This window comes from Chrysochloris asiatica, unplaced genomic scaffold (genome assembly GCF_000296735.1).
Source record: "Chrysochloris asiatica unplaced genomic scaffold, ChrAsi1.0 scaffold00128, whole genome shotgun sequence".
NCBI lineage: Eukaryota > Metazoa > Chordata > Mammalia > Afrosoricida > Chrysochloridae > Chrysochloris > Chrysochloris asiatica.
In genome coordinates this window covers 688,425-709,966 of record NW_006408646.1, presented here as the reverse complement: position 1 = coordinate 709,966, position 21,542 = coordinate 688,425, and the positions used below count along the sequence as shown (strand labels likewise).

Sequence of the window (21,542 nt, the reverse complement as noted above, 5' to 3'; positions counted from 1 at the left end):
TTTTGGTAATGTTTTACGTTTTCTGATTACCTCCAGGAAGATGTGATCAGGATGTGGTCTTCCCTTTTCCCTCTTCTTATTGCTTAACTCAGAGTAACTTTTTTGGGCCTCAGTTGGGCCTGGGGCTCGGCGGCGGGCTGTTTGGGCCTTGGGCAGGTGGGTTGAGCCTAGGGCGGGCAGTTTGAGCCTCTGGGGGTCTGGGCATCAGCGACTGGGCTGCAGGAGGATTGGGCCTCGGGCAGGTGATTTGGGCCTCAGGGGGCCTGGGTATCAGCAGCTGGGCATCGGGCAGCTTGGGCCTCGGGGGGCTGTTTGGGCGGATTGGGCCTCGGGGGACCTGTGCCTCTGGGACCAGGCTGAGGGCGGATTGGGTCTCAAGGGCACTGGGCCTCGGCAACCGGGCTACGGTGCAGGTTGGCCCTGAGGGGCCCTGGGCCTCCATGACTGGGCTACGTGGTGGGTTTGGCCTTGGGGGCCCCAGACCGTGGGCCGCCTGGGCCGTGCGGCGGTTAGGTGATTTGGGCCTTGGTTGGGCCTGGGCATTTGTGACCAGCCTGTGGGCGGGTTGGGCCTCGGGGCAGGCCTTGGCCTCAGTGGGCGGGCCTGTGCCTTGGGCATTCCTGAGCCTCAGCGGCTTGGCAGAGGGCTGGTCTAGGCCTCGGCAGTAGAGGGCGGTGGGGGGGTGGAGGGGATGCTGCAGGGAGGTGGTTTCTGTATCTGATGACGTATAAAATGCCTCTCTCAGTCTCTCTGTACCGTGGGTACCCCGAATTTCCTGATATCCACACCGATATCCCTCTCTTATTTATTCGGCTTTGTTAGTTTATGCTTCCTTTTCTCTGATGCAGCCTTCTAAATGGCGTTGCTCTAGCCCTGCACTCCAAGGTCTGCAGGGGGCAGAGGCACTCACCAGCGCGGTCGCGGGGAGCGGGAGCCACGTGCAGGCAGGCAAAAGCTCAAAATGCCTGTAATTTCTCAGCAATTTGATCTTTTATAAAAAAACGAGTTCAGAATGTTGAAATATAAGATCTTATGTTTGCTTAAACGCTGTCTGTCTGCTAGACAGAGGTTTCCTATGTACGATTTTGCCCCTTTTCCCTGGAACCTGCCCTACCTGAGCTGCCTGGTCCGGGAAGCACCGGAAGGCCTCCTTAAACATGGAATTTTTAAGTACTTATCAATGAAGTCCACTGTTTGGTTCATCTATGAGTCTGCTTCTCTTGCCTTTGAATCACATGATGTGTCTATTAGCATGTCTATGAATCCTTAATTGTATGGTGAGCAGTGTGGTCTTTAGCTATTATCCCCCACCTACACAAAAAAGAGGATACCCCTTGAACTCTTCAGGTAAGTGGAGACTAGGACTCATCATCCAATCAGAGATTGAGCTGGGCAGGGACTGGGTTATCTTTTCTGTTTTTACAACTCTGTTTACTCTGGTTTGACCCTGTTTCTAAGGGCAACACCCTTCATTGATCTCAATGAAACACCATCATCATCTCTGTACTTGACCCAGTTCTGCCCTTAAAAGGTGGTCAGATGATTCAATAGTGAGTAATTGTGGTATTATGACTACCTGCAATTATCACAACTGTACCAGTAGAAACTTTGTAGCATAAAGTGGGGAGTAGTTAATCTTACATTCCAGGAACAGAGGACCCTGGGACCATCAAGAAGAGCACGAGCAGAATGTGGGACCCTATCCAGAGAAGCAGCGACACTGGAGACAGAGGCACAGATGATGACACCGAGAGGCAGAACAGCTGAGGACTCTAGACTCATAGAAAAAGAAAGGCTATAAGCTGGCGGAGAGGAGGCAGGCTTACAGAATGCGCCCTTGGGTTGTATCGATGATTATATATTCCTGAGTGTTTTTGTGTACATTCAAAAACAAACAAACAAACAAAAACCACAGAGGGACTAGAAGCAAATACTGTTGAATGTATGGAGGGGATTGTAATCATTGTAATGAAATGAAATACGACAGGATGAGTGCAAAACTGATGTTCTCCCATGTAAACTATCACTCAATTCACAATAAAAGCTTTTTAAAAAAAAAAAAAAATGTGGTCTTTAGCTTCCCTTTCCTCTCAGTTTCAAAGCTTGTCATACACCTTGGCAAGGACACTGAGCACATATTTGGGGAATCATCTAATCTTGTCTCTCTTCTTTTTTTTAACACTTTTGCTCTGCCTTCTAGAAACAGCCTTCTGTTCTCAACTGTACCTGAATCAGTAAGTAGCTGCCCCAGGTGAAAAGAGATACAGATCTTCAGTCAAATGGCCCTCTCCTTCTAGGGCTTTTTTCCCTTGTCTCTTCTGTTTTTCTACTCCGGTTCCCAGCAGAAAGAGTCCCCATGGTAGAGTGGGTTATGTGTTGGCCTGCTAACTTGAAGATCAGCAGTGCAAGCCCACTAGCCACTCCATGGGAGGAAGATGAGACAAGGTGTTCCCCTAAGGATCCACAGGCTCCGAAACCCTGAGTGGCAGTTTTACTCTGTCCTACTGGGTCACTATGGTAGCGTAGTGGTTACGAATCGGGCTGTGAACCGCAAGGTTAGCAGTTTGAAACTACCAGCTGTTCCATGGGAGAAAGATGAGGCATTCTGATCCCGTAAAGATTTACAGCCTCAGAAACCCTGTACAGGGTTGCTATGAGTTGGAACCGACTCCATGGTACTGTGAGTCAACTATGAGTCAACATCAACTCAGTGCAGTAGGTTTGGATTTGGGTGGTTTGGTCCTCAGCAGACCTATGTTTCCTAAGGACTATAACATTCTGGTAGGCTTTGATGTGTCTTTTCCAAGCTTCTGGCCTTCAGTTACCCTGCACCCCTATATTTCACCAGGTCTCACCTCATGAAATCAGCTATGGGAACACCCTTACCCTACTCCCAGTCTTTCATCTGCCATCCCAGCCCCAGGATACCACAAAATGCTTCCAGAATCAGCAAGTATTCACAAAACAAATGACTGGTAACTGCCACTGCATCTCTAAATAACACTCCCTTTCTGGAATTTTATCCCTAAGATTCCTCATCACTTCCAGAGCTCTCAATGTCTTGAAGAATACACCAAGATATGCCCGTTTTGATGATTTGCCTATTTTTTTTTAAAAAAACAGATGTTGTTGGCATCTCTTAATAAGCAGAATACCTTGTACTACTGGCTACCTGCAATGAATTTCTAAATAGCTGAGAGATGGCATTATTGATCTTAATAGTTTTCAGAAGACAATTGAAATATGCTTTTGAAATGAAACGTATTATTAGTTAAATAGTGACTTCTTACCTCTTCATAAAACTTCACCTGAGGTACCGCTTCATTGATTTCATTCAAACAAAAATCCTTAAATAGCAAGAAACCTAAAGGGAAAGAATTTAAAACAAGTTCAGGATGGTCATTAAATGGACACTTTGCCTTACAAGGTGTTTTCAATGTAATGTCTTTTTATCTCACCTTTTCCTCCCCTACCTCAAAAAGAAAGAAAGACTTTGAAGAGGCTAATGAAACCCAAGAAGAAAATGAAACAAGCTGGCAGAGTACCAGCATACCTGGCTCCTTGCTTCAGGCACTCTTTCCCTATTCACAATCTCCCACCTTCCTCTTTTTGAAAAAAATGTATGACAAGAGGAGCTAGTGGTTACTAGCACCTAGAGCCATTGGTCACTATGGTAACCAGAAAAACAACCAAAGAAATAAAATATGTGGGCAGTATAGAAGTGTTGATAAGAGTCACCATGGAGCTAATTAAATACTAAGCCATAGACACAGGACTAACCTCCCTAAAAAGGAAAAGGAATATTCGAGTCTTTCTTTTCACTATTCATTCACTATCCCCACCATGTATCTAACCATCTAGCACCACAGCAGAGGGGCCATCCCCAGCTCACTTCTCTCTCCTTCACAGCTTTAAAGGTCAGTTTGAACCTCAAGGTCAGCAGCTCAAGCTCACCAGTGGCTCCTCCGAAACGATATACAGGGTCGCTATGTTTCAGAACTGACTGGACAGCCGACAGCACTCTAACAACAACAATACCTTTAAACAGGCCCTTTTTGCCTCCTCCAAGGAGTTCTGGTGTGGTGATGTAGCATAAGCACTGGATTGCTAACTACAGGGTTGGTGGTTTAAACCCGCAAGCCTCTCCACTGAACAAAGTCACTGAAGGGAACTGAAGATGCAAAAGAAATCTAAAATGACGGGAGGTGGGTAAACCAGAATTCCCCAGGTGAGTCTGAGGCACAGGAAGCAGATTTGACAGGACTGTATCAAATGTCAGTAGATGAACCACGTAACTTAAACTTGTCTGTTACTGTTCCATATGCTCCCCTCCAAAGTTCCTGGAACATGGCCTTGGAAAGTGGTACATGTGAGAGGAAAAAATTGTCAAGCCTGTTAATTATATAGGTAAAAGCTCCCAGATAAGCAAATGGGTGAGGTGTCATCTACTAACAGAAATCCTGGAGAGTCGAACTGGCCCAGAGGCACTTGCCCATCTGCGCCTGAAAGGCTAGTCTTAGTAAAGCACAGTTCTACTCTGACACACTTGGGATAACCAAGAGAGTCTACTTGGCCAGGCCAGGTCAGGCATCACTGGGGTCAGGGCAACACTCTCAGCAGCTACATGGGTTGTGCCTGTCTTACTGAGAAATGGTGGTGTGGCCAGTCCACGAAGAAAGGAAGAGATTCCAGAAACCACACAGGCCATGCCTGTCTTACTGAGAAACAGTGGTGTGGCCAGTCCACGAAGGAAGGAAGGAATTTCAGAAGTCGCCATTTAGAGCACTGAGGGTTCAAATCTCTATCTATCTGTTAATATATTTTTTTATCTGAATATCATTTACATCCACACCATGGTAATTTCTAATTTCCTTTGTCACTTTTCCTCTGACTTATTTAAAAGCACATTCATACACATTTGAAATATACAGCTTCATTTCCAAATATTTGGGATTTTTCTAAGTACTTTTAATATAGTGATTTTTATTTAACTTTCTTGTGATGAAGAAATATACTCAAGTATGATTTCCATGCCAGTACATGTGTTGAGGCTTGAGATATACAGCAACTGGTCTCAATGCTTCAGTAGCAAAAGAGAAAGAAGTAAATCAAAGACTCAAGGGAGAAGCTAGTCTTCAGCATGGACAGTCTACCCTGAGACCAGAAGAACTGAATGGCGCCTGGAAACCAGGACTGGTCATTCAGACCAGGAACACAATAGATGGCCCCAGACAGAAGGGAGGAAATGTAGAACAAAATTCAAACTCTTTAAAAAATCCAGGCTAACTAAACCAGTAGAGACGAGAAAAGTCTCAAAACTACAGCCCTGAGATACCTTTAAAACTTGGAAGTTAAACCAATCCCAGTGGTCGCCTATGCACCAAAAGACAGAGTGGCTCATAAAATAGTATCGCTCATGAGTGAGTACTCCTCTAAACAACCATCTAAATGAATCAATGGTAAACACTTACCTTGGACCAAAGACAATAAAGGGAACGTGCTACAAGGACATTATATTAATGGAAGCAGGACCACCAGGATAGAAATATGAGAATGTTAACACACTGTGTAAAGCATACACAACATTCCTGACTAATACATAAACCACTGCCATTGAATCAATTTTGACTCACAAAGACCATACAGGCCAGAGTAAAAGAGCCCCTGTAGTGCTCCCCAGCCTGTCAATCTTATAGAAGCAGACAACCTCATCTTTCTCCCATAGAATGACTGTGTAGATTCGAACCAATGACCTCTCTGTTACAAGCCTAATAGCTAACCCACTATGCCACCAAGATCCTTGAATAAGAAGTATAGAAACTGTTAGATGAAACCCTATTTTGCTGTGTAAATTTTCTCCAAAATCACAAAAATGTTGAAAATAAATCAATTTACTGAAGCTTGATTTTAACCCCGAATTTAGTTCATCTTGGTAAACATTCATTCCATGGGCATGGGTTGGGGGTAAAATGTATATTCTGCTCTTGTAGGGTGAATTTTTAATAAGAAACAGTAAAATTAAAAGTTATCGTTATTGAAAGAGGAATAATGATCTCTTTATAAATGCAAATTTAAAAACAATATCTTACTGTGTTTTTGGTAACAATTTGTTAGGTGCCATCGAGTCAGTATCAACTCATAGTGAGCCTATGCACAACAGAACGAAACACTGCCTGGTCTTGGGCCAACCTCACAATTGTTACCACATTTGAGCCCATTGATGCTGCCACTTTGCCAATCCATCTCGCTGGGGTCTTTCCTCTTTTTCTCTGACCCTTCACCTTACCAAACATGATATCCTTCTCCAGCGACTAGTCTCTCCTGACAATATGTCCAAAGTATGAGAGATGAAGTTTGGCCATCCTGGCCTCCAAGGAGCACTCTAGCTGCTCTTCCTCCAACACAGATCTGTTTGTTCTTTTGGCAGTCCATGGTACTTTCAATATTTTCCTCCAACACTATAAATCAAAGGCATCAATTCTTCTATGGTCTTCCTTATTCACTGTCCAGCTTTCTCATGTATATGAGGTTATTGAAAATATCATGGCTTTGGTCAGGCTTACCTTAGTCCTTGCTGACATCTTTGCTCTTCAACACTTGAAAAAAGTCTTGTGCAGCAGATGTGACAATTTACACAGTAATTAAGTTCCCGTTTGACAATTTCTATACAAGTTGTTCAGTGGTGTTAGTTTTATTTTTCACAACATTCTCTTTTATTGTGTTCTGGTTGTTCTGTTTCCTGGTTTCTAGTTTCCTATCCCCTGGTCCTGACTTTAGAGTAACTGTTGAATGGTTCATGGAAAAAGTTAATGGAAAAATAGAACGAAAAGGCAATGGACTTTTTCCATGGATGTTTGGAAGTCCCTTCATAGATTTTTTTTTTTAATGAAGCACTGTACTGATGGGCAAGAATCTCTGATGACACTGTAGGATAAGTACTGGACTGCACACCATATGGTTGGCAGTTTAAACCTACCATCCACTCTGAGGGAGAAAGATGAGGCTCTCTACTCCCACAAAGATTTACAGCGTCAGAAACCCTAAACAGGGTCGCTATAACTCAGAATGGACCCAATAGCAGTAGGTGGGTTTGACTGGTACTGATGGGTAGTGAGCCCTGGTGGCACTGTGGGATAAGCACTGGACTGCTAACCACAAGGTTTCTTTGAGAAGAGTTAAAACATAGAAAGAGAGAAGACCAGAATGTGCATTGTGGTATTGGGTGTGAAATGGGGGAATCTGTGTGAACTGTTTTTGACTGATTTTAATAGATACATCTAAATACACATACACACACACACACACACACACACACACACACACACACACTTCCTTGTGTTATTTACTAAGAGGAACCAGAAGCAATGACACACCAATAGCAATTAACACATCTTATGCCCAAATTTTGGTTTCTAAACACCATTTTCTACTCAAAGGATCTAGAGGTCCTTAAAGGAAAGGCAATAACTGACCACAGCACAATCTGGTTTACAGATGGAAGGGGAGAGGCAAAATGTCCTAAGAGTCAGTTACCTTAATTTGCATTTCTCTTACTTTCAAGAAGGTTGAAAATAGTTTCATATGTGATTGAAAATCATTTCAGTCATTTCATAGGAATGCAAGATCAGTCTAAATCACAAGATCGGCAGTTCAGGCCTACCAGCCAATCCTCAGAAACCCTACACAGAGTGGCTATGAGTCGGAACCAACTTGACGGCACTAAACATTCTATTTATTTTCTTTCTTTCTTTCTGGTCTGCCTTTCCATAACCTTTACCCACTTTTATCCTGATTTCTGGGTGCTCTGATCACCTGTTTCTAGAGACTTCTCTATATTGGCATTTGCTACTGTTGTTGTTATTGTTGTTAAGTACCACTCAGAGACCCTCATATACAACAGAACGAAACACTGTCCGGTCCTGCACCAACCTTACAATTATTCCTCTGCTTGCGCCCACTGCTGCAGCCACTCTGTCAATCCATTTCCTTGGAGGTCGTCCTCTTTATTGCTGACTCTCTACTTTACCAAGCATAACATACTTCTCCAGGGAATGGACCCTCCTCATATCATGTCCAAAGTATGTGGGAGGAAGTCTTGTCATCCCCACTTCTAAGGAGAGTTCTGACTGTAATTGTAAATTTTAAATTGCTCTTGTTCTTAGGTGTAGCAGATTCAATTCTGACTCATAGCAACCCCAGGTAGCCAAGTCCTGCACCATCCTCACAGCTATTGTCTGAGCCTGTGTTTGCAGTCACAGTGCCAATCCATCTTGTTGAGGGTGGTTCTCTTTTGTGCAGACCCTCTAGATTTATCTGTTCTTTTGGCAGTCCATGGCACACTTGATATTCTTCAAAGAGATCCATTTATCTTCAATTTTCCTCAGGCCTGCAACTCAACCAATGAAAACCCTAGGGATCACAACAATCCAATCCACCACCAATTATGGGGACCATGTGGGATCAGGCAGCATTTTGTTCCATGGTGCATGGGGTCTCATGAGTTGGGGGACAATTCATCACGAAACTGCAACAGAGACAACCTTTTTGTTCAAGGAATCCTCTCAACTCTCACCTCTCAGGTCTTGGTTGGGGGAGACTTTTGGCCCCTGCCAGGTAGGTGAGCATAGTATCACTTCAGGTCCTTGGGGTCGATGAAGGTACCTCTAGCTAGCTCTTCTCCGCTACACACAACCCTGGACTTTGGGAGACCTAGCTTGTATCACATGAAAGAAGGGACTCCTTCCATTCATGTAGGTGTCTCTTTTCCTGGATTCTGGACCCTTGAAGGAGAAAGCCTGAGAGAGTCAGCAGGAGCACAATGGCTATGACATCACTGGATGAATCAACAGTCGACAAGTTGCCTCGGGTGGAGATCAAAATGTCTTGGGATATGGTCATAGGAGATTCTAGGCTTGGGGCTGGTAAGCAGGAATGAGCAAGTGTCCAAGGGCAGGAAATCTGAGTTCAGATAAGCAGAGGAGACTTCACATTTGGGGCCCGTATGTTCCTGCAGGGAGGTGGTGGAAGGTGCACTTTACCCCACTACAATGTGCTGGAGGACTGACCTCTACCCAGGGGTCCGTGGAGAAGGATGCTGGAGCTAGGTACGCACCAGTTATACCATCCGTCTTGTAGTTGTAGTTAAGTGTCAAGGAGTTGGTCCAAATCATAGCGACCCTGTAGTGGATTTCTAAGAGCGGCTGATGAATTTGCGCCACAGATCTTACAGTTCAAACAGACCTTTCGGTCCACTGCATTATCCCACAGTGTCACACCATGACTCCATACCATCCTTGTTGTTGTTGTTGTTGTTAAGTGCCATCAACTCAGTTCTGACTCATGGTGACTCCAAGGAGGATTTCCGAGAAGCAGCTGCTGGGTTTGAACTGTTCACCTTATGGTTCACAGTCCAGTACTGATCCTGCATCGCTACACCACGACTCTGTACCATCCTTAGTGTTTGCTAAAAACTTCAAAATGCCAAAAACCCTGCTGCGCAATAGTTTTCAACATAAGGGGGCAGTTGTTCTATTAAAAATAAATCCATTTTTAAGTCTAACACTGAAGGATTTAAAGGGACTTTCTCCTAAACCCTGCAGGCTCTGAGCAAAGTTGAAAATTGTACTTCCTTATTGACCTTGTATGGTCCTCTGTGGTCTGACCCTCATTTGCCCTCAGAGGGTCCTTTGTAACGTCATCCAATTCTTACGTTAATCAAAACTAAGTACTTATTGTTGACCCCTATTTACTAACAATGCCTGCCTATCTCCACCACCAGAATATTTCCAGTAGAATATGAAGATCTTATCAGTTGCCTTCAAGACTCAAAAGAGTGGAATGTCAAACAGTGAGGCTGCTACTGCTAACATCAGCTCAAGTAACACCACCGGGGTGAGAGGTCAACCCTGATTGTGGCACAGATCAACACACACAGCCCAATGTTGATTCTGTAATGCAGGGTCCACACCAAAGCCAGTGCCACTGTGTGGAGTCCAGCTCACAACTCGTGAGCCACCACCTACAGTGCACCTGTTGGTTCTCCCTGTCCATAAGAAAGACGAGTGATGAAAACTGAAGACACATGCAAATAATTTGTCTGGTGAACTAATGTTGTTGTTGTTGCTAGGTGCCATCGAGTCAGTACTCAAAGTGACCCCATACACAATAGAATGAAACACTGCCCAATTCTGGGCCAACCTCACAATTGCTGCTAAATTTCAGCCCATTGATGCTGCCGCTGTGTCAATCCATCTCATTGAGGGTCTTCCTCTTTTTCTCCAACCCTCCACTTTATCAAACCTGATATCCTTCTCCACTGACTGGTCCCTCCTGACAATATGTCTGAAGTATGAGAGATGAAGTTTGGCCGTCCTGGCTTCCAAGGAACACTCTGGCTGCACTTCTTCCAACACAGATCTGTTGGTTCTTTTGGCAGTCCATGGTACTTTCAATATTCTCCTCCAACACCATAACTCAAATCCACCAATCCTTCTAAGGTCTTTCTTATTCACTAATGGACTAATGTTGCTGTTGTTAAGTACTGTGGAATCGGTTCTGACTTATAGTGACCCTGCACAGGGTTTCTGAGGCTGCAAATCTTTACGGGAGCAGACAGCCTTATCTTTCTCCCATGGAACAGCTGGTAGTTTTGAACTGCCGACCTTGAGGTTAGCATCCCGATTCGTAACCACGATGCTACCAGAGCTAAGAGACCACATGAATATCAGTCTCAACTACCCTGAGATCAGAAGAACTAGATGTTGCCCAACTACCACTAACAGCTGCTCAGAAAAGGATCACATTAAAAGGTCCTGGAGACAGTGGAAGAAAATGTGGAACAAATTTAAAATCATAGAAAGATCAGGCTTACTGGTAAGCTAGAGACTGGTGGAACCCCTGCCAGAAACTATGTCACCCATTAGGTCTGGAAATGACCTCATAGCTCAATTTACAAAATAAAATTTCAAAAGAAACACATCTACAATGGGAACAAGAACACTTGTGAGGTTCTCTTTAGAATAATCAACCACCTGAGTTCAAAAGAGCAGCATGGACCCAAGGACAAAGCTCAAAAGGGCTAGGAAAGAGGAGGAATGGAAACAGGAAACAGGGAGAAAGTGGAATAAGTGATGTTACATCAGGGGATGGAATTCAATGAAATGAACAAAATGTGCATGAGTAGTTGAATAGAAAACTGTTGATCAACTCTGTAAACCTTCCCCCAATTCACAATAAAACATTAACAAATAAATAAAATGGAGGGGAAAAAAAGATTGAGGTCAGCTTTGGTGAATTGAATGGCAATGAGTTATCAGCGGTTTTGAGAACTCTACCCTACAGTGGGGAGTACGGTGAGTCCATACGATAAGCACTGGACTGCAAATGTCAAGGACCACGGTTTGAGCTCACCAGCCACTCAGCAGGAGAAAGATGAGGCTTTGTGCTCCTACAAAGATTTAAAGCTTTGGAAACCCTATGTAGGGTCGCTATAAGTCTGAACTGACTCGCCGGCACTTAATAACAATCCTACAGAGGGTAATCAGAAGAGGTTCTGACTGGGCCCAGAGTCAGTGACCTAGCCACAGAGGACTAGCGTAGAGAGTGAAGTGTCCAGCTGATAAGAAGAGAGAGCATATGCATAAGAACACCCACACTTGCAGATAATACCCACTTGACCTGGCTTCAATGACTGGATGATCAGAGCTTAATTAGAAGAAGAAAGAAGAAGAAAAAAAAGAGTAATCTGATACAATTTGATGAACTTGACCTATACCTATGGATGCAATAGCTCAAAAGAGGGAACAAATCTTTAAAGCAAGGACCATTCCCACCCCCTCAATACACAGGGTAGACAGAGATGGGCAATTTGCTACCCAAAATGGGGTGACTACAAAGACAAGAAGTGACTTGCTTACAATCTTTCAAGAGGGAGCCCAGATCCAGAGGGTGTGGAGAAAGGTAGAATCTCCACTGAGTAGTATCCAATCTGTCTGGGCGGGGCTGATGAAAGGAGATGGGGATAGGTTTCTTATGGTACAATAGTGAATAATTGTTATCAGGACTGACTGTGAGGATTGGAAATGTAAAGGTAGATGTTTTTTGTAGCAAAAGGAGTAGAGTGATTGACTTTGCAGTCCAGGAGCGGAGGTCCCTGGGACCATCAAGGGAGAAGAGTGGAGTGCAAGACCCTACACAGAGAAGCAGTGACACCAGAGATGGAGGCAGAGAGGATGACGTGGAGAAATGGAGCAATTGGGGACTTTAGACCCAGAGAGGGAGAGGGGCTGTGTGCTGAAGACCAGGGGGCAGGCTTGCAGGGTATACCCTTTGGTTGGTTGATGATGCATGAAGGGGACTGTAACCATAGCAATGAAACGATATACGATAGGAAGAATGTAAAGCTAATGTTCTCCCATGTAAACTATCACATAATTCATAATGAAAGAGTTAAAAAAAAAAGATTCAATGATAATTTAAAAAAAAAAAGAAGAGGTTCTGAACAGGGACATGACAAAATGAAACAATTTTTCAGATTAACTCATAAACGTACAAAAATAAAAAGAAAGAAAATCATAAAAATAGGATAGCCAGACCATTCACGGTCAAAAAGGCAACAGCTGCCCAACAACAAAGTTCAGAAGGCAGGAAGGGATAGGAAATGAGGAGGAATGGAAGCAGGAAACATAGGGCAGAAGTAAAGTGGAATGAAAGATTTTACACAGAGGATTGCAATCCATGACATGAAACAAAATATGTATGGATTGCTGAATGGAAATTGACCGGCTCTAAAATCTTCACCCAATTCACAGTAAAACGTTATAAAAAAAAAAAAAAAAGTATAGCCCGAGGCCTTGAGTTCATGCTCAGCTGCTAACCAAGAGGTTGGTGGTTTGAATTCACCCCTTGGTACCTTGGAAAAAAAGCCCGGTGATCTACTTCCCATAAATCAGACCCTAAATACCCTATGAAGCACTTCTTCTCTGATACACACGGTGTTACCATGAGTTGGGACCAACTCCATGGTATCCATAGACTTTGACTTCAATCCTTAGCTAATTCCAGGTTAATGTGGAATTTGATTGAAAGCATAGCAAAAAGTGAAAGATAAATTTTTCTTATACTTTTGTTTTACACTCGCTTTAAGATAGAAGCTGTTGTTGTTAAGTGTCATCGTGTCAATTCCAACTCATGGCAACCCAGTATAGGGTTGCATAGGCTTTCAATCTTCCCGAGAGCAGAAAGCCTCTTCTTTCTCCCGCGGAGTGGCTGGTGGGCTTGAACTGCCGAGCTTGTGGTTTGCAGTCTAGTACTTATTATATGGAGCCACAGTGCTCCCTTAAGGCTTACAAAACTTGGTTTTTAGGGAACTGCAAATGAATCATTCATTAATCTGGCAACATACAGCTCTGTGCGGAAAAAACAACAGCCGCATGGAAGTTAGCGCATATTAGCTAGCCTGCTACTACTGCAGCCCCAAGGTAGTGTACTGGATTACGAGTTGGGCTGGTAACCCCAAGGTCAGTAGTTCAAATCTACCAGTTGCTCTGCAGGAGAAAAAAGAGGCTTTCTGCTCCAGTAAAGTTTTACAGACTCAGAAACCCTATATAGGGTAACCAGCTTGAATTGACGTGACAGCATATGACCTCCACCAACCACCACTGCAGCCTCATCTACATATTGAGGAGAAACTTCAGAAACTTTGTAGCTAGTCTTGGTTCATCAGCTGAGCAAAGTAAGAGCTGGGGAGTGTGGCAGACTAGAACCCGGGAAGGTCAGTTCCAACTTAGCTGGTCAGCGTCACCCCTCTTCTAAGTGTGGCTCTCTTCCGCCGAGCAACGAGGCTGACAAGGTTGTCCCTCCATTCCTGGATGTCACAGCCCCAAGCACATAAGGCTCTATAGCTATTGTTACTCACACCACACTGGTCTTCAAAAAGTTCTTGGAGATTTTCCATTTTCTTTTCATTCCATTTTCCACAAATTTTTTGAAGCCCCTTCCTTTAAAGCATTTGCTTCTTAGAGTCCAACTCATAGATGGGTCCAAAGTAAAAGAATGGACAAAGAATGCACCAAGTTGTTTTTGTTGTTGTTAGATGCCACCAAGTCAGCACTGACCCACACCAACACTATGGGGTCAGAACAAAACACTGCCCAGTCCTGCACCGACCTCAAAATTATTGTTAAACTTGAGCCCACTGCTGTTGCCACTGTGCCAATTCATCTCATTAAGGGTCTTCTTCTTTTTCCCTGATCTTTTACCAAGCAAGATGTCCTTTTCCAGGGACTGGTCCCTTCTAATAATAATCTGAAATATGAGAGACAAAGTCTGACTACCCTGGCTTCCCAGGTGCATTTTGTCTATACTTCTTCCAACATAGATTTGTCTGTTCTTTTGTCAGTCTATAGTATTTTTAATATTAATGCACCATGGTAACATTAAAATCAAGGAAGCTAGAATGATTACATCAATATTAGACCAAACAGATGTCAGAATGGGAGATTACCAGGATAAAGAGGGGTGTTTATATTGCTAAAGAGATCAATTCATCAAAAAGACATACACTAGCAATGCTTGTCATTGGGAGTCCCTATTGCACAATGCAGTTAAGCACTTGACAACGAGCCAAAAGGTTGGTGGTTTGAACCCACCCAAAGACACCTCGGAAAACAGACATAGCAATTTGCTTCTGGAAGGGCACAGTCTTGGAAACCCTATGGAGCAATTGTACCCTGTTCATAGGGTGTGGTCAGCAATTGGGGTGGACTTGATGACAACTGAAACCACCACCACCTACCATCGTCCTTGTAAAGTGCCATTGAGTGGGTTCTGACTCAGAACAAACCTGTATGGGATTTGAATCGGTGACCTTGATGTTATCAGTCCAGTACTTATCCTACAGCACCACAAAGGGACTCCACTTACCCTAGAGAATCGAGCAATTCCTTTTCAAGGTCTCTGCCAAACAGAAATGACCATGAGTATCCACAGTAAGACTCCCATGTGAGTGTCCATAGTAGTTTATTCATAATTGTCCATACAATAGAATAGTATTCCTCAGTAAAAGAAACAAAGTACCCATCTACAAAACAATATGGACGACTCTCAAGAGCATTAGTCAAAAACCATAACCACTGCCCTCAAGTCGACTTGCATGCACAGTGATCCTACAGGACAGAGGAGAGCTGACCCATTGGGTTTCTGAGACTGTCAGTCTTTCCAGAGGCAGACTGTCTCATCTTTCTCCCTTGGAGTAGCTGGTGGGTTCACACTACTTTCAGTTAGCAATCCAATGCTTACCCATGGTGGCACCAAGGCCCCTTGCCTAACAATCACTCCTATGGAACCTGTAAATTTGCTGAAGTTGACTTTGACTATAAGCCAAACATTAAAATAAATCAAGAATAAAGGCATAAAGCCTTCAGAAAAGGAATCTCCAACAAGAGTTGAAACCAGGGGAAAGAATAACACCACATTGCCACCTAAATTTCAACACCCCCAAGGGGTCTTATAATCCTAAAAGGCCCAACTCTCCCCCACTGTCACGTTAACAAATGTGAAACATTTTCAATAGAGATAATGCTTTCCGCTACTGTTGTTGTTGTTGTTGCCACCTAGTCAAGTTCAGCTCACAGCCACCCCAGGAACAACCAATCACTGGATTGCTAGAGTACATTGTTGTAGCCACTAGGTGTGCTGAGTGCCAGCCAATCTAGGGGGTCACATTCCAGCACTGTATCAGAATGAGGAGGACTGGTGTTGCATTCATCATCAAAAAGAACATCTCAAGATTAGTCATGAAGTATAATGCTGTCTGTGATAGGATAACATCCACAAGCCTACAAGGAAGAACAGTTAATACCACTATTATTCAAATTTACGCAACAACCACTAAAGCCAGTGATGATGAAATAGAAGAATTCTACCAACCTCTTCAGTCTGAAATTGATCAAACATGCAATAAAGATGTATTGATCATTACTGGCAAGTGGAATGCAAAGGTTGGAAACAAAGAGGAAGGATCAGTAGTTGGGAAATATGGCCTTGGTGATAGAGACTATGCTGGAGATCCCATGACAGAATTTTGCAAGAACAATGACGTCTTCAATGAAAATACCTTTTGTAAACAATATAGAAGAACACAAAAACATGAATTTACACATGGATTTCACCAGATGGAATACACAGATATCAAATTGACTACATCTGTGGAAAGAATAGTGGAAAAGATCCAAATCATCAGCAAAAACAAGGCCAGGGGAAGACTGTAGAAAAGACCATCAATTGTTCATATGCAAGTTCAGGGTGAAGAAAATGAAAACAAGTCCACGAGAGTCGAAATATGACCTTTAACATATCCCACCTGAATTTGGAGATAATCTCAAGAAAAGATTTGATGCATTAGACATAAATGACTGAAGATCAGAAGAGTTATGAGGTGACATCAAGAACATCATGTAGGAAGAAAGCAAAGGGTCATTAAGAAGACAATAAAGAATGAAAATACCAAATTGGATGTCAGAAGAGACTCTGAAACTTGCTCTCCAATGTAGAGATGCTAAAGCAAATAAAGAAGAAATGAGAATGTTAAAGAGCTGAATAGAAAATTTTAAAAGTCAAGTTGAGAAGACAAAGTCAAATATTATAATGAACTGTGCAAAGACCTGGAGTTAGAAAACCAAAAGGGAAGAACACGCTCAGCATTTCTCAAGCTAAGGGAATTGAAAAAAATAATTCAAGCCTCAACTTGCAAGTAGAATGATTCTATGGGCAAAATATTGACTGATGCCGAAAGCATCCAAAGAAGATAGAAGGAATACACAGAGTCACTATGCCTAAAAGAAATGGTAGACGTTCAAGAGGTAGTACATGGGTAGGTGGGCCTTAATGGCGGATAGGGTAGAAGTGCAGTGAGGATTTCCGTCAGCAATAACGCACAATATCAGATGAAGCAGGTTCAGGGGACAGTTCCAAAACTCTGAACCACATATATAGGAATATTTTTAAAGTTTGAAGGCTTATAACCAGTAGAATTTGTAGCAGAAGCAAGAAATCTTGTACTTTCAAATCTGCTGGACTCAGTGGCTCAGAGTTGGGTGAGATCAAGCGGTGACACTAAATGTGGGAAGAATCAGAGCTGCCACGGATTGGCACCTGCAAGAACCTCAGAGATAAAGGTGTGGACATTCCTTTTTTTATTTTTCATTATTTTTCTCTTTTGTATCTGTTCCTTGGCCTCTCTCTGTCTGTGCACCTCCATTCTGGTAACTAGAGAGGGTGCCTGAGCAAGTGGACAGCCCCTCCACCCCTGGAGGGTTCTACTATGCATGCACACAGATCTCCTCAAATTTAAAGACACAGGTTAGACTTAAAACCAAACGGCAGCACAAAACAGCCACAACCAACCCTGTACTGTTTATCACTAGGAAAAAGGCCAGAACTGGGGTTGTGGTGCAAGAGAGACAGACTAAAAATGAAACAGGCCAAAAAATAAATCCTGAGTTACATAACAACAACCAACAGTGGCATCCTGAAATTTCTCAGGTGGCCTTGAAGGCAAGAAGCTGAAAAGCATATTAAAATTGTACTCATACTATTGTTGTTTAGTGCCGTCACATCGATTCCGACCTATAGCAACCCTGTATAGGGTTTCCAAGGAACAGTTGGTGAGCTTGAACCACCGACCTTGCAATTCAAACGGCTTTGCAGTCTGGCACATTAACCCATAGTGCCACACCAGGACTCCTCATACTAGGCTACAGATTATTTTTTCTTTCTCTCATCTCTCTTTTCTGCCATTATAGACTACAATGTCCAATTTGTTTTAGGGGTTTTTTTTGCTGTTGCTGTTTTGTTTTTTGGTTTGCTCCTTATCTTTATGGGGCTCTTTCTCTCCCTATATTAACCAAGAAGAGACAGCAGTTGCTGTCATATAGTCAAGCTACAATCACACCCTATAAAACCCCACAATCCAGGCAAGAACCCATACCAACTACCATACACCAAGTAGGCAGACAACACCTGTGACAGTAACTCTGAGTTGAGTAATAAAAAGAATGAAAAGGGAAGCCTATCTCCTGATCACATCTATCTGGAGGCAAGCAGAAAGCAAAAAAAAACACCAAAATACACACTCAATTTAGTATTAAGGCCATACCTAACTACTGAATATGCTCAAGAAGCAAAACAGATGATCATATTAGCACAAGTCCAAAAACAAGATAAAGTGACTGAGACAAAGGATCTGCAGGAAGACCTACACTCCATGCTGGAAGGAGGGCAGGCCTTGCAAATGCCTAAAAAAGAATTCAGAAAAATGATAATAAAATGTATCAAAACACTTCACAATGGAGTAGAGAAAAATAGGAAGAAATCAGGAAAGCAATAAAGGAATAAACAAATAAGATATATATAGCATTGGAAACAATTCAAGCCCTACAGAATGAGGTCCAAACAATTAAAATAGAATATCAGAAATGGACAATGCACTGAAAGGGCATAAGAATAGAACTGAAGAGATGGAAGCCAGAACTAGTGAGCTGGAAGACAAATCTCTTAATACTACTAACATAGATGACCAAGCAGGAAAAAGGATTTTAAAAAATCTGAAGAAGGTCTAAGATTCATGCTGGACAACATGAAGAGGAATAACAAGAATTATCAGCATTCTGTAACAATAAGAATCACACAAGTCCACAGAGGAGATAGTTGACGAGCTTCTGGAAGAAAATTCCTCTAACATCCTGAAAAGCTCAAAGATAAGCATTCAAGAAGCTCAACGAACCCCAGGAAGGATAGACCCCAAAATTAAGTCACCAAGACATAACATAATCAAGCTCTCCAAAATCAAAGACAAGGAGACAATCCTGAAAGCAGCTAGGGAAAAGAGAAGCGTTACATACAAAGGCAAGCAAGTCAGATTAAGCTCAGGTCTCTCAGCAGAAACCATGCATACAAGAATGCAATGGGGAGACATACATAAAACCCTGAAAGAAAAAAAAAGTGCCGACCAAGAATCCTCTACCCAGCAAAGCTGTCAATCAAATATGAAGGTGTAATAAAAACATTCACGGAAAAGCAGAAGCTAAGAGATTTTGCCAAAGCCAACCCTGTGCTACAAAACATCCTAAAGGGAGTTCTGGGGACTGAGAACCAACAAGAACAGACAACAACCACAGATTGACATACTTGCAGCACCACCTGGAAACAAACAACAAACAACAAATACAAGAGTCAAAAACAGAACAAAACTATAAGAACAAATTCAGAGACTCTAGGAGGTCAGACTATGATCAAAAAATTACAGTGTGAAAGAAGGTAAACACGAAGAAATGTAAAAGAAGGTAAACACAGGTACAGAGATCCAGATGGTGAGAAGGTCAGGTATATTACAGGATAAAATAGACTGCACTAAATGGAGGGAAAAGTTAATGGAATATAAGGTAACCTCAAAGAAAATTAACACTTCACAACATACAATGAAAATGAAAATCCAAGAACATGGAAACATTATAACTATGAGGAAACTGACAAGAAAGAACACAAAAGACATGAACTTAGCACAGGAAGACATGCAGAACAAAGAAACCAGCAGCACCACAAAAAAATAAACATAATGGCAGCAATTAATCCATACCTATCGATCATTACACTGAATGTAAATGGATTAAATGCACCAGTTAAGAGATGGAGGGTGGAAGAATGGATAAGAAAACAAGATCCTTCAATAGTTGTCTGCAAGAGACGCACCTTACACACAGAGACAAAGCCAGATTAAAAGTCAAAGGATGGAAGAGGAGGAAAGAGAGGAATTCCCAGAAACATCACCAGCGAAAGCTTGTAAGTCCATCTTCAGCCTATAACTGATTGGAATACCTAAAATGGGGCTAGAACTTGCCCAGTGAAGGAAGTTCTCTGCAGAGCCTTTACATTGCACAAGACCATAGGTGGAATCCTGATGCCCATCCAGAATCTTCTGAGGTAGGACATTTCCACTTGAAAGGACAAACAGACCAGTCAGGAGCAGCTAGAAGAACAGAGGATACTTCTTGAAAGAAAGACCAGCAGAAAAAAACAAACAAACAAACAATAAAAGCAGTCAGATTGACTACTACAATAACAAGCAAGTTTTTCCCCAGGGAGCCATCAAGGCAAGTGGTCAGGTCCCCTCAGGGCAAACCCCCTTCCAAGATGGAAACTCAAATGGAATACACCAGCAGGCACATGTTCCTGCTGCTGACCACCATTGGTCACCAATAAGAGGAAGTGGGGGAAAAACAGCAATAAAATTGTCTGACCACATTCAATAGACTCCCTTTAACCTGGATTGAGACCTGGTTAACCATCAGTATGACGAGACCTGGGGACCAGAGGCAGGGACATGGCCCCAGAGGACTAGAACAGACTGTGAAGCAGCTACTGATATGAAGTGAGCAGAAATGCACAAGAACACCCACACTCGCAAATAGTACCCACTTGACCTGGCATCAATGGTTGGATGATCAGAACACGACTAGAGGAAGAAGGGGTGGGGGGGAGTGGGAAGGAGTAACCCATTACAAGCAGAGGAATTCGATCTATGCTTGTGGATGCAGTATGACAAAGAATCGGACAAATCTCTACAGTGAGGACCAATCTCTACAGTGAGGACCATTCCCAGTCCCATGGTACACAGGGTCAACAGGGATGGGGAACTTAGACATTGGCTAATAAGTACCCCCCTCCCTGCAAAATGGGAGGCAAGAAGTGACTGTCTTACATGCTTTCAGTAGCGAACCTAGTTCCGGAGGATGCCGGGAAAGGTAGAATCTCCACTGAATTTTTTCCAACCTGTCTGGAGAGGGTTGATAAAAGGTGAGGAGGAAAGGACTTCTGTGGTTCAATAAGGAATGATTGTCATCAGGTCTGACAGTGAGCATTGGAAAGGTAAATGTAAATGTTTGGTAACAAAAGAGGGGAGTGGCTGATTTTGCAGTCTAGGAACGGAGATTCCTGGAACCATCAAAAGGGAAAAGCGAAGTGCTAGACCCTGTCTGTGGAGGCAGTGACACTAGGGATGGAGGAAGAGATGCTGACTTGGACAGAAGGAGCAGCTGGGGACTCTGGACTCAGAAAGGGAGAGGGGCTATGTGCTGGTGGCCGGGGAACAGGCGTGTGGGATGTACACTTTGGTTGTTTGATGATGCATGCAGGGGACTGTGAACATAGCAATGAAACAAAATACGATAAGATGAATATAAAGATAATATTCACCCATGTAAACTAACACATAATTCACTATAAACACTTAAAAAAAGTCAACGGATGGGAAAAAAATACACCCAGCTAATTGCAATAAAAAATAAACAGGAGTGGCAATACTAATCTCTGATCAAATAAATTTTAAGGGTAAATTGAGCAAGATGACATAACCATAATAAATATCTACGCTCCCAATAAAACAGTTCCAAAATATATAAACAAACTCTAATAGATGTGAAGAAAGAGACCTACAATAATACTGGGAGATTTTAATACACTGCTTTCAAAAACAGATACAACAACCA

The 21,542-nt window shown here is 42.8% G+C and overlaps 1 protein-coding gene across 1 annotated transcript in view; it reads right to left on the bottom strand.

Moving 5' to 3' along the window:
- Positions 1-21,542, bottom strand: part of ADRBK2 (adrenergic, beta, receptor kinase 2) — a 211,931-nt gene that overhangs the window by 129,595 nt on the left and 60,794 nt on the right. Inside the window, exon 3 of the mRNA XM_006869187.1 lies at positions 3,291-3,364. Within this exon, the coding sequence (XP_006869249.1) occupies positions 3,291-3,364 (74 nt within the window). The remainder of the gene's footprint in view (positions 1-3,290; positions 3,365-21,542) is intronic.